The sequence below is a fragment of the Athene cunicularia genome (assembly GCF_003259725.1).
Source record: "Athene cunicularia isolate RWA chromosome 15 unlocalized genomic scaffold, athCun1 chr15_part1, whole genome shotgun sequence".
Lineage (NCBI taxonomy): Eukaryota > Metazoa > Chordata > Aves > Strigiformes > Strigidae > Athene > Athene cunicularia.
In genome coordinates, this window is record NW_020799121.1 from 14,006,968 (window position 1) to 14,020,940 (window position 13,973).

The following is a 13,973-nucleotide window of genomic DNA, read 5'->3' on the forward strand; positions in this document are numbered from 1 at the left end:
AACCTGTCCAGTACTTCAGGGTTACCTTGCGATGGTATCACTGTTTCCAGAACTACAACTTAAATATCCTTTTGACCACATCTCTTGCCAGTGGGATAAAAACATACCTTTTATCATAAAACAGCAGCAGCAACCTACACATGCCCGGGCCACCATTCTCCTTAGTAGGGAGGCTGTGGGAAGAGCTTGCATCAGCAGTCCAAAAATATTTTAATAAACTAAGAAAAAACCAACACTATCTCCACCTTGTTTACAAAACATCAAGACTATCTCCACCTTGTTTATAAAACAACAACACTATCTCCACTTTGTTTACAAACATTTTATCAAGACCCTTTGGCTGATGCTCTGTCTAGCCCTCCCCAGCTCTGATAATTTTACACAATGGCTTAGAAAAACAATGGGGTGAGTGACAGGATTCCCAGCTGCTGAAGTCATTTAACGAGCTGCTCATGACTCTGCACAAATAGTCTTTTCAGCTAAAGAGAGCTTGTTTCAGAAAGAGATTCTGGAAAAGTTGCTGTAGGTGTTTCGTTCACCCCTTGACCAGTACCAATGTGTCCACTCTCTAACACCACAGCAGAGTCAAGCAAAACACCTACGTGACACCCTACCTGAATCAGATGAGGGAGCAGATTTTTCCCATTAAACACTTAACTTTAATGGGAAAAACAAATGATGGGAGGGAAGGGAAAGAGGACGACATCTTTGTAAAAACCTGACAGTCCACAGCAATGAGAACTGCAAATGAATGAACAGGGTGGCCTTTCTGTAGCATTATGTTACACCACTTTGTAAGCTGTGATCTATAAACAAAAGCGAGGAGTTTGCTCATTTAAAAGTGAGCTAATTGGGTAGTTTATCAACCGCACTACAATTCCTAGGGAGCTTTTTGTTACAAGATACAAGCTCGTATCTTGTAACTTGCACCAGCATGACAAGCTTTTCATTTTTCGATACAAGAACTCAACCAAGACCCTCTCAAATTACCCCGACACCTTGAAATGGTAATAAAAGCACCAAATGAATTCTACAGCTGGGTTTGAGACTCTGCAGGATCAAACTTCATTTTTAATCTCCAGCAAAAATCCTCTGAACGAAATTGCTCAACGTATTCAGATATTCATTGTATTTTCTACAGTGCCAAGTTTTCTGAATTTCTACAGAAGGTAAAAATTTGATGTTTCCAGTCTTTTAACATGATCCATGGGTATTTTAAGATAAAGGCACCAGATCGCAAACAAGTGCTGCAGTTCCTGCCACCCCTTCTTTATCTTTCCTTACCTTTGTGTATTGGCTGGATGGGAGGAGATCCACAAATACTTTGAGATCGGTAAAACAGCAGGGTTTGTCCCCAAATTTTTTGAAGTATTGGAACATTAGTTCTTCTGGATCACCTAGGAAAAAGGCCAGTTCCATCTTTTTAATATGCTCCATCAAAAGTTAAATCTGAAAAATCTTCAGTAATGCTCCACCCCCGGCCCATTCAAGATTACACAGCGATTTAGAAAAGGAATAGCTGCACTACTGCAGATTTTAACAGAGTCTCAACGTCTTTTGTAACCAAGGACACATTAAAAAAACCCCAAGAGCTTCATTCAAGCTACTTTGGCAGAAAAGAGCTCAGCATAACAGGCATGCTGTACTCATTTTGGCTGGAACAGAGTTAATTTTCTTCTTGGTAGCTGGTACAGTGCTGTGTTTTGGATTTAGTGTGAGAATAACGTTAATAACACACAGATATTTCCGTTGTTGCTAAGTAGCACTTACCCTAAGTTAAACTTTTTCACTTTCCCGTTATCTGCCAGCGAGCAGGTGCACAAGAAGCTGGGAGGGACCATGGCCAGGACTGCTGACCCCAACTAGCCAAAGGGCTATTCCACACCACAGGCCATCACACCCAGTTCATGAACTGGCCAGGAGGGGTGGATTGGGGCTCAGGCACCCGTCAGCACGTGGTGGGCAAGTGTATTGTGCATCACTTGTGTTTTCTTGGGGTTTATTTCTCTCTGTTATATTCCTTTTCATTGCATTTTATTACTATCAGCTACTAATCGGTTGCTGGCTGGGGTTAAACCACGACACATACACAGCCTCCGTTTACACTTATTTTTGGATGGAAAGACAAAAGGAACTAGCAAGTAGCACAGATGTTGCTCTGATAACATTCTCTCCTTCACCAATTCCCTAAATGCGATTTTTAAATGCGAGTTTTCAAAAAAGCAAAACCTGGTACTACTGACAAAAAACTTAAAATGAAAAACCACCCAGAGATTAGAGTGTAACAGCAGGACTTCCTACAAAAGCAGTGTGTCAGGAATGCACTTTTCGTTACGATGTCAGTGACCATATGCTCCAAGATCCCACAGGTCCTTTTCAAAGTTTCTCTGCTTGCTTTTACAAGCCCTGGAGTAGTCTGGAACTACTTGCCTTTCTTCAAGGCTCATCTTCTAACGCTTTCCCAATTCTTTACATACAGACAACACCACGTACATTTTCATAACAGGCATTGTATTTAACTCAGTGATTTAGCAAAGAGATTCTTGGAAGTTTGTGTTCTCTCTCCAAAAGATTAATTCCTCATTCAGTTTGTGGCTCTTACCTAGTTTATATTCATCATTACAACCTCTGTATCGCAAACGTCTGATCAGCTCCAGTTTAGCTAAATATGGTCCCCGAAGTGGCCGAGAGCTCTTCGATTCTTCCGTTATCCTTTCTTCTATAAATTTCACAGCTTGCTCTATAGAATAGTGTACCTCTCCTTCCAAAGAGCTGTGCAATTGAAGAGACAAAAGGTTCTTTATTTTTCCCATTGATAACACATGCTCAGCATACCCCTGGGATACTCTAAAGGAAATCTGGCATGATGGATTCTCTCTCAATCACATGAAAAATATGAACTGGAAGAGTTCTACAGCATACAAACCACTGTTTATACAGCTGTTTCCCATAAGCTATTGCCAGTCTCTAAAACAAAGTAAGGAGAACACATCATCGGGGGTCCGATGTCAAGGACTCACCCAAAGATGCAGACAGCAGTGTACTAAATATCTGAATGCAATCAATTTCCTGCAGTACAAAGGAATAACAAATCCACAGCAAAACTGTGAACTTACTGCTCTTCTTCTGGTGGAGGTGTCCAGGATTCATCAATGAGTTGAAACACTGAATCAAAGTAAGTTATATAAAACTGCCAATCATCTGAGCTGAAACAAAAAATTAGGCACAGGACAAAGTTTAGGGATTTGCCAAAACAGTAACTCACTTCTAGAACTGAATTCCTTGCAACAACTGGATTTAAGGAATAGCACATATTCATATTACGGAAAAAACAACTGTAATAAGAATCATTTTTCCTTGAAAAGTTCTCACAACTTAAAGAATGTCATCAACCTGAATTTCTTGAAATGTACTAAAGGAACAATTTTAATAAAGAATTGAGGCAAGCTACAAATTATCCTCTTAACATTTACATTTCAATCAGAGCTCATTAATATCCCCAAAAAATGCTAAGGCAGACGTTTCTCCTCTGTATTTAACTTACATTTAAGATTAGGGCACAGCTAAATACAAGAAAAGCAAACAACAAATCTCTCTTGACAGTTCCAAGGGACAGATTTGATCATACTAGCATGCTCTCTCCTGATGCATCTGTTCAAAGCATTACATGCATCTCCCAGCATGAAGTCTGGCCAAGTGAGAGAAATGAAGTTCCAGAAAATTATATGTAAATGCAGTTCTCCTCCTCTCCCACCACGAAAGTTAGAGCTGGACAATCAGCACAGCCTTTAGAAATAAGGAGGTAAAGAAAAATTTATTGCATTAACGTGTTGCTAAAGTCAGCCTTCAAAAAGAAGCAAATGCAGTCCTGACACTGACTCTCCCTGCGACCTTCACCATGTCCCCTGCACATTCCATTCTGCTGCCCTTTTCCTCAGGCTTTGGAGTGCTGGAGTGCGGAGTCTGGACATGCTTTGAGAGCCTCTGATGTTCTTCTATTTTAACTACCATTTACAAAAGCCACTAAACAAGGAAATTCACAACCAGCCAGGAATTTTTCTTCAGTTTTTCAGTAGGACTGCAGAAATATAATCTCACTTTTTCAGCAGCAGCCTTCTCGACAGCGCATTGCACTCTGGCCACCTACACAGCTTCTTGTACATTGCCATACACTTGTTCTCGCGGCTTTGGAGCTCACTTGTCAGCTTCTCTAAATTAAAAACAGAAGGGCAAGTTTATTTAATCAATGCATTTCCTTCTCCGCTTTCTGCATAAAGCTTCTTATTATAGCCCAGGATGCAAAACAGTAAGTGTAAGAACAGAAGAGAGGCCCTCAGAGGATAGAAAGGACAGATTTCCTATGGAAACCTTCATATCCCAATTCCTTAAAACTGCGAGTGCATTAATTAGCAGAAAGACTCCTCAAAAATGCAGGATATTAAGAAATTTAATTTACAACAAACTAACGTGCTACTGATTTACTACTGCTAAACATACTGCTGCAAAGTTCATCACTGAATGATGCTTAAACACCATAAACAGGTGGGTAAAACCAACCTGCACAAGAGCACCTCTGAAGTTTGCATCAATGTTTAAAACTGGTGCTGAGTCAGGCTTCTTACAGCCTTTTTTTTTTTTTTTTTTTTTTTTTTTTTTTTTTTTTTTGAACCAGTGGACAATTCTGAAGCAAAGGAGAACTGTGTCCTCCACACAACTGTGATTATTAATGGACAAGAGTTAAGTTACCTCCTAGTTTTCCTCTCACAACATCTAAAGCTTCCTTATACTTCTCCAAACGTTCCAGAATCATGTAGTACAGTTCAACCTTAAAAGAAAGATCAGACTGCAATGAAATCTGCTAGTAAAACAATATACAGGTGTGCCAAGAAATAAAGTCGTTTGTGTTACTGTCATTAGAAATAGGAGATAGCCAGGCCTGCAAAGCTATCTTTAGCATCCCAGAGGGTGGAGCAGTCAGGAATTTAGGTCTTTTTTTCCATTCTCAGTCCTGAAATTTCTCTTGGGGCCTCCCAGGGAGCAAAACCAAGTACTTCATCCGTCAAATCAAATGCCAAAAAATTTCCTTGGCCACAAGACTCCAAATCCCTCTCAACCCTCTGCTCTTGGTTTTCCAGTCCCGCTACATTCACATTTACTTCCAGAACGCTCCTGATTATTCACTTGGAAAACTTAAAATAATCAACTTCTTTTAACAATGCATTCCTTGTCTCAATAATGTTCAAATCAAGCTGAAAGTATCTGCAAGCCTTACTTCAGCCTCAGCTTCAATCTTATCCTCTTTCACCATTTTTTCCACCATTCTCTCAGCTAGTGGCAAAAACATCGTCTTTGAGAGGTTTTCATCCTGTGCTGAAATAGACTAAGGAAGAGAAGAATTAACATAACGGCTCATCAACTTTTTGTGTTATCCCACCCACTGCTTTGTTCGCATTAGAAGAGGAAAAAAGAAAGCTTCAGGTGCTTCAATCCCCCTTGCCCAAAAATCACACCTTCAGAACTGCCATCTGCCACGTGCAGAGAGCGACTGCCCGGTTAAAAGGCAGCAATAAAACCAGTGATACACGTTAAAGTTCACTCTTAATTACGCTGGCCAGAGACTTGCACCCCTAGGCACACAATACCCATGACAAGTATCACGTAGCAAGAACATATTTGTGTTTTCCATAGTATGGTAGTTTAGAAAAACGTGATTAATGTCCCCCGTGCATATTTTTCGTTTGGCCAACGCTCTGTCAGGCCATCTGATCGGTGCCTGACTCCGAGATCTCAACTAAGAGCTGATCCGCTGTCTCTTCCTGCAGACTTTCTGCAGTCTTAATGACATGCTAAGTCCAGAGCTCTCACTTATTTCCTCCTAGAGCCTTTATAACCCAGTTAGAGAGGCACAGTTCTGCCTAAGGAGTTGAAGCTATTTGAGGTTTTATTCACCAGCTCTTTAACTAAAAAGACAGTAGGGTACTAGTCCAGGTGAGAGAGTAATTCAAGTCATATAAACGTGGTGAGACAGACCAGCTAAGTTGCATTATAAAACCACGACAGCGTTCATACTGGACCACAGCAATATTGCTACTTAAGGAGGGCTCAGTCCTCCCAACATCATACAGAAACAGTTTAAACATATATTTTACTTTAATATTTTCCCTCAGAACATTCCCATATTTGCACTGTATCTGCAGAGAAAGTCAAACTCATTTACAACACTGTACACACCTGCATAATCAGGCTCATCACAGACCAAAAATAGTAAGGATTTTTGGGGACAATCTTATAAAGTGCCATTCCAGCCTGAAAAACATAAGACAGAGTTTCATCATTCCTGAAACATAATCTGTTTGTAAGCTCTCGTGACAGACAACACAAGCTAAGCAGCAATGATGGCAGGAGACAACACAGAATTAGAACTAGACAGGAAGACTTTTATCAACCCATGAACTCTTCCATCCTAACACACATTGCTGAAGAAGAAAACAGAGGGTGAAAACGTCGCAGGGAACAAGTACTTTGTGTAGGTCTGACAAGAAACAGCGATGAGCATGCGCATGTACAACTGCCTCAACAGATGACAGCTTTAATTAGAAGTGGTAACTACACCAGGAAGCAGAAGACTTATTCTTCAGGAGCGAGGGGATATTTCCAGTGCTGATTTTCACTAGTTTGTTCAGTCAGTGCTAAAAGGCACACCAAAGTACACGCCTCCCTCACGTAAGCAACTGCCTTTTCAACACTCATTTCATACATACACATACCCAGATACCTGAACCATGAGGTCACCTTTACGTGCAAAGTGGTTAAGCAAAGGTTGATGTGAAAGCTTGCCCGTATCAAAGCAGAGCCAACGTATTCCAGATTTTCTAGCCTAACACAGTTATTCACACAATTCCCTCACTGATTTCCACTGCCTGTATACAATGAAGGACAACACTTCTACCTATATTATTTTTAAGGAAACTACAATTAATACAGCCTACCACCACAGATGGACTTTTGGGCCAATTTCGTGACTGCAGTCTCAATTTGCATTTTCCAGTACTTTCAGCTGAAATACCCCAGAACACAGGACACTGAGGTTTATTTTCGCTCCCCAATCAGTCAGCATCCACGTGCTCTTTGCACATCTAAGTCCTTAGGTCGAAAGCACAGGCCAGTCTGGAACATCCTACTCTGACAATGTCTGGATAACTTCACTAGATACACGTTTGTATGACATTTTAAACATAAAAAAGGTTACACAGATGTTAAATAGCGTTGTCTATGTAAGACTGGCAGTTTTTCCACTTGTGGTAGTAGTCAGGATTACAGTTAACATACCATCACTTTTCCAAAGTTTAGATTGTCATATGATGTTTGTAATTTCATTAATAACTTAGCCTCCATCTACAGCTGGAGCTCAAACAGCATACGAGGTGGGCTACAACAGAGAATAACACTTCTGCTGTTCAGTTATTTAAACCAAACTTGTACAGAAATTCAAGTCACCTTAACACAGTGGGAACGAGAGGGAGTTTAGGACTCATTTACTTGGCTCTCTGTGTTTTTTTACACAGAAGAGTGAGCACGCATGCTTTGAAAAGAATCTTCCATTTATAGGCATTCTCCAGGCACCTAATTTGGAAGGGATGAAAACAAAACTAACCAGCATGACAGTGTTCTGCCAACTGGGAAGACGTACGTAAAGGAAGTGCTTTTTAGTTTTTCTTCACTGAATTACAACCAATACAAACCTAGTTATATGTTAAGACTCCAGACGTAAGAGCATGAGCAAGATTGCTTTTTTCTTCACCCAAGACAACAACAAATTAAGGAGTAAAGCAAGTTTCTAAACATGGACCAGAAAATCTTGCTAGATCTTTCTCTATCTATTTCAGAATTCCTTTATTATACACCTCCTCATACGTAACCACCACACTGTTCAAGACAGGTTGACAAAAACCTCCCGAAATAACCAACATATTCTATCAGACCCCATATGCACACAAAAGGCTGCCCTATCCCTGGCAAGGAAAAGAAAGCATTTGTCTTCAGATAACCCACTCCCTAAATAATAGTCTTTTAAGTCTTTCTGTAAAAACTAACATAGAGTATAACTTCTGCATTAACACAGCTTAGCATTCCGGTAGATGACATATAATATGAAAAGGCATTAACAGTAGGAGATATAGAAAAAGACACCTTAAAATAACCAATAATGCAAATTGTTGATCGTACCTGTTGCATCTTCTTGTATTCTCCAACCCTGGCATAGGCCATGAAGAGATGAGAGTGATACTCTTCACTGTTGGGAACCTTCTTAACAGCTGCTTCATAAAGTTTAGTTACCAGTTCCGCTAAACCAAAACCAGATGCTTGAGTTAAGACAAATTTGGGAATAATTTTAAAGCATCGTTCCCTAAAGATGCATCAGTGATACTCCGAACAGTAGTCTAGTTACACTCATCAACCACCGAAATGGTGCTCTCCCCCAAGACCCCAAGCACTACAAACGTTAGCCAAAGGAAGAAAGTGCCTTAAAAACCAAACCAACCTCAAAATAGAGTTAACAGCAACAACTGAACTGCTCAGAAGCACTTAAGTCTTTATTTCTTAAGAAAGTTTATCTATTTTGGAGCATTAAACTGACTGAAGATTTCTGCTCCTGGTAGAATGACTGCTCCATGTGAATTATGTATCAAAACATTTTCGGAGCCTAGTATCAAATTAGTTACTCTTATTGCAGGTTTATGTATGTTAGTCATGTCCTGTTATTTCCTAATTGCCTATTTTAGTACCCTTAACAACTGAAATAATTCACACTATATTTTTTAGTAATAGGTCTATAATGACTAAATATTTATAATATGCAAAACTTCTTAGGTTTCTATCCTTCCAGATTTTTTTTCCTTACACATACAATCATATCTCAGCATAGTATTAGAAAACTAAATGTAATTTGTCTTTCACACAGTTTACATACACTCGACACATACATAAAATATCTAACTACAATTTTCTTGCAGGACGACAAGTGTCCAACACCCACTATTTTCTTTCTGAGTTATAAATCTAAACGTTAGAAACCTGAGCTTAATGCTTATGCAAGTTGTTTAGCATTCGTTTATGCTGAAGTCACACATACACACAGAAATTCTGTATTATTCAAGAAATGACGCTTTAACTCCACATGCACGTACACAAAGACATAGAGCAAGAAATAAACTAGGAGAGCATAAGCAGTTGCTGTATTGCAGACTGATACCAAATACACACTTCTACAAAAGTTGTTTAACCCCACTGCCATTGCTCCAGCAGTTCAACAATAAATATTGCTGCTACCACCACCAAGAACCACAAGAAGCCGTCAGAAACAAAAACTCTTTAGAGCCACAGATAAGCAGTATATAAGGTCTGGCTTCTTTCAGAAAAGCATGTGCAAATTTTACTCCGTCACTCAAATAGACATGATTTAGTATTTTAAAAATACCGTAACACTACAAGGAACTGGACTAAAAAAGCTAGCTGTCAAATTGAGAGGTCAGGATTTCCCTTCTGCCTGTCACACAGCTTCTTGAGTGAAGCTTCTTCTTCTCGACTACAGTCTCAGCATCAAGCACACTCCAAACCACAGACCATGTGATTTGTCATCTCCACCACAGACTGACAACAAATTCCAGTAGCTTTCATTAAAAACACAGTAAGCGAAGTCACAGGCTGATCGTGATGGATGATTATTAGCATGCTATTCATTTAGGAACTGCATACACAATAACGTTAACGAGAGAAGCCTAAACAAGGTTCTTGGTTTTATGGAGATCTCTAAAGCCTTAGAGGCATTTCTAAGAGGCATCATTTAAATTCTCAGAGTTTCTTAACACAACTATACATAAACCCTGGACTTAACATGTTTTCCATGAAACTGGGGAAGTACATTAGTAACTACAATTTTTAAGAGAGGCAAAGGAAAAAGCTTACGTCTATGCATTTCCCGGTAAAGAATAGTTAGTGCTTGCAAGGAATTATCATCTGTGGGTTCAAGCGCTGCTACTTCTTGTGCCAGAGCATACGCTTCATCCTGCTTGCCAGTTCTCTGCAAGCCAATTGCCTTTAGAACCTATTGACACAACACAGAGGCAGCTGTTAGAAACACAGTTGGCAGTTACCGGTGAAAATCCTCTCGTTCCTGGTGAGGAGAAGGCGTTGCCCAACCACCTCATTACTTCTACAGAACTTCAGGTTTTGTTAAGAATCTAATCCATATGGTTGTAGAGGAAAACTTCCAAATGCAAGCTGCATCAAATAGTGCTGCTGTGCTTTCTTAACAACCACACAGGCTGCTCCAAGGCATCAGCTGCCACTCAGTTTTCTCTACCTGCAGACTGAAAACTGACCAATCCTGCCAATTTTAATATCTTTTTTTTTTTTTTTCTTTCAATAAGTGGCCAGAGAAGAAGTGACATAAATGAGATTCAGGTCAATGACACTCGCTTCAGCTTGGGAAGCTACAAAATCTAGAAGCGGTATGAACTGTAGAGGAAAACCCACAGGGAAAAGAGAAAAGTAGGAAGACAGTCATATGTTCAGAAAACCAAGGAACAGAACTCCTTTCCCTTCAATGGGGGCACGGCAAGGAGGGCAGGAAACAAGAGGCAGAAGAGCAAATGCCTCCAAAATCACCTTGCTATGTTTTACTGAGGACTACACCTCCCAAGGAAATGTTTTGGTCCAAATTACTACAGATGCATATCTCAACCTAAGGTCAAAAAAGAGGCATTTTTAAGGCAAGTCCATCCGCCACAGCTGCTAGCAGTGGCTTTGGCAGGGAGCTAGACAATTAGCTCAGGTGTAACCGATTACACTCCAGGCATTAGAGGCACCTCACCACAAAGATCCATGCAAACACGATATTGTGTGAATGGGAACAGTCGGAGATGTTCCAGAGGGTTCAGAAAACACCGTGATCCCTGGAAGATCACGGACCCCCCCTCACAAGGCACAGCGAGACCCTCCAGGTCCCAGAGCCACGCTCACACCAAACGAGGTCAGCACACCGCAGTCACACTTACCTTTGCACAGTGAAGATCCTTGTGTTTTTTGAGCAGTTTATCCGCTTGCTGGATTGCCATTTTATTATTGCCATTATCGAGATAATCTGCATAAGAAGAACATATTTAGCATTATAACAGAACACAAGACCCTTCTGGAAAGCTATCTCTAATTTTACTGTGGAGTATGTGCCGTTAGCCCAGTCGTGCAAATCGCATTTTTCTTGTACAATTGCTACTAAGCCAAACGTTCAGGAAACATGTCATTTTGTAGATGAAGTATTCATCTTGCTGTACTAGTTTTACTCATTCAAACAAACAAGCTTTTGTAATTACTCCACATAGATTCATTACAGCGACAAAAGAGACATATAATAGAGAGGGTTCTGCAGCAACAGCTCTTTGCTAGCTATGGAGCTTAGGCACTTTGCTTCAGTAAAAGTAGAAATTAATTTGCTGTGCCCTTGGGAGACTTTCAATGACTTTTAACAGGCAATAGGTTAGAAACTAATCACTTGCAATGTATTAAAACATCGTGAGAAGTCCTACTTGTCCACACCACGGAGCAAATCCATCCCCCAACAGCACATCACTATGTTTTAAAACCAGGCTGGTTTTAAAGACAAAAAAGTGAAGCTCTCCCTGAGAGCTTCCCAGGTGGATATCCCACTATCCAGTAAAACTTCAGCTACAGAAAACCCCTGCCTCAAGACCATTTCCTCCATTTTTCAGCTCAGTATTACACTTTCCAGCCTCACCTACAGTGCATCATCATGTTATCAGTCAATTACGGAGCAATTTTAAATTAGACCGTGAGCCCTATATGCTTCCCGTCCCTCAAACATGAATACTTACTAGCCAAAACCCTGCAGAAAAGCTTAGGGGCACCTGACATGCCAACAGGGAAGGGTCTCTGCTCACACTGTTCTGGCCTCTCCAAACTGCGAACAAAGCTAACACCAGTTAATTGAAATTATGTTACATATCTTTTATTCATCGAGACCATAGTTCTCATTATGGGAGAGAACTCTCTTACCAAGTAGAGAGGTGACCTTTAGTAATTCCCTAGTATATGGTACAAAGTGTGCATCTATACTAATGAGATTTATATTCGGCAGCTTTAACATTTGCTTCCATGGCCAAGTAAGTACTGCAGATTTAAAGCAGAACTAATTGGACTCCTGAGACCATACAGACAAAACCTCAAATGAGACAGCCTGCCCACACTAACCAAAACAAAATGTTGCTGCGTAGAATTTAGTTTGAAACTGTAATAGGTTGTCTTCACACGGGTTAGATGGCTATTTTAACTCAGGAAAACCTGTGCATCACCTTTAACATTACAACTTCAGCAGGGATTTCTCAGTGAAAAGGTTTCAAAACTCTCTTCATAGATCAGCAGAGACTTCTTGGTTGAAGGATCTGTGTTGCACTGTTCACTTACAAATTATCTGCCACACTGCACTACCTGTCTTGGGATTGTTTAACAGCTGTGCCGATAAGATCTCTGCTTTAGGTCTCCTAAAGTAAATCAAATAAACCACAAACCTCTCTAAACTGCAGCGGAATAAAAAAGATTGTATTTTGCTAACAAGTAAGTTTGTTGAAAGCCAAAGTAGCTGGCAACTTCCAAAGGAATTCAAGCTAAAGGAAAATAAACTTAAGCCTGCATTAATTGCAAGTCTGTAGGTGTTCGGCGGCTGGAAATGCAACACGTGAACCTCCAGGTGAAGGGAGAAGAAATCGAGATGAAAGATAAACATAGCTGTCAAGGAACCCCGAGTAACCAAGGCACATGGTGTGAACTGAAGAGCACTGGTTTAAGTCAAGGACTGGACCTTCAACCTCACGCTCTGTGTCTCCCGTTGATGACTTTTGTCAAGTTGGGTATTTACCTCTTCTAAGGCCACACACTTGATTTCAGGTTCTGCAGCACCAAAGCCTGAAATCAAGTCTCATACTGCAGATAATCCTTTCGAGAACTAGCAGTAAAGCTATTTTAAAGCTCCCTCCCTAACAGCTATACTCTCTGAAATGAATACAGTGAAAATACATCTCCGCATCATCTGCTTTAACAGCGGTTGAATTTACCAAGCTTTTTCCTCTAAGAACATTTAAGATGTTACACAGGTCATAACACAAATAATTGCACCTTAATGCCAATCACAGAAAACTAAGGGAAAAAAAGACTTAAAATTGTTACATAAAGACAAACTGCACTGCTGCACCCGTCATTATGCAACGAACTTTTATTAATAAGACAGCTGTGTGCTTACAGTTTTAAACCAACAAAACTATCTTCCTCCATTTCACTGGAACCCATCACGGACGCAGGTCTACACCCTCACGGCAAAGGACATTCCCAAAAACACAGCTCATCCCAAAATGAGGGCAGCTCTCCATTTGTTTGCAGGGAGAGATTTTATTCCCCCCCCCCCACGCCGGTGTTGAAAAAGTTGAGAACGTTTTCCGAAATCTCCATCTATTCTTCAATTTTGAGGTCGAAACGATCCCGTAGCCTGGGGAAGCATTTTTCTTTTTCTCTGTATTTGCATAAACAGAGACGTGCTTGTCTACAATCTCTTAAGCAATCCCGACTGAACGTAATACCCCTGGAAATATTTGGGGACACCTTAATGCAAGAGGTTCTTCTTAACAAGACCATCTTCTCCCAACTCCTTCACTCTCGCCTCCCCATTAATTTCCGTAACGCCGTAATTAGCCTGTACCACAACACACAACTTTTTTTAAAGTTCCCGTGATTTCCATGAATTAATCCATTTCTAACTTCTCTGCCGCACAAAACAAAACGCCGACCGAGAGACAGCGGCACCGCGACCACCCCCGCGGGCTGCGCGGCCCCTCCACGCCTCCTCCCGGACGCGGGTGGGGGGCTCCGGGTGGGGGGCTCCGACCGGGGAGACACACACCCACCCC

General features: G+C 40.7%; 1 protein-coding gene across 1 annotated transcript in view; it reads right to left on the reverse strand.

Moving 5' to 3' along the window:
• NAA25 (N(alpha)-acetyltransferase 25, NatB auxiliary subunit) overlaps positions 1-11,138 on the reverse strand; it is a 29,208-nt gene extending 18,070 nt beyond the window's left edge. The window contains exons 1-10 of the mRNA XM_026859711.1: positions 11,058-11,138; positions 9,967-10,105; positions 8,227-8,345; positions 6,232-6,306; positions 5,273-5,380; positions 4,747-4,825; positions 4,099-4,210; positions 3,117-3,206; positions 2,603-2,772; positions 1,285-1,397 (exon numbers count right to left, since the gene is read on the reverse strand). Coding sequence (XP_026715512.1) covers positions 1,285-1,397; positions 2,603-2,772; positions 3,117-3,206; positions 4,099-4,210; positions 4,747-4,825; positions 5,273-5,380; positions 6,232-6,306; positions 8,227-8,345; positions 9,967-10,105; positions 11,058-11,117 — 1,065 coding nt within the window. The 5' untranslated portion in view covers positions 11,118-11,138. The remainder of the gene's footprint in view (positions 1-1,284; positions 1,398-2,602; positions 2,773-3,116; positions 3,207-4,098; positions 4,211-4,746; positions 4,826-5,272; positions 5,381-6,231; positions 6,307-8,226; positions 8,346-9,966; positions 10,106-11,057) is intronic.
• Between the last annotated feature and the right edge of the window lie 2,835 nt (positions 11,139-13,973).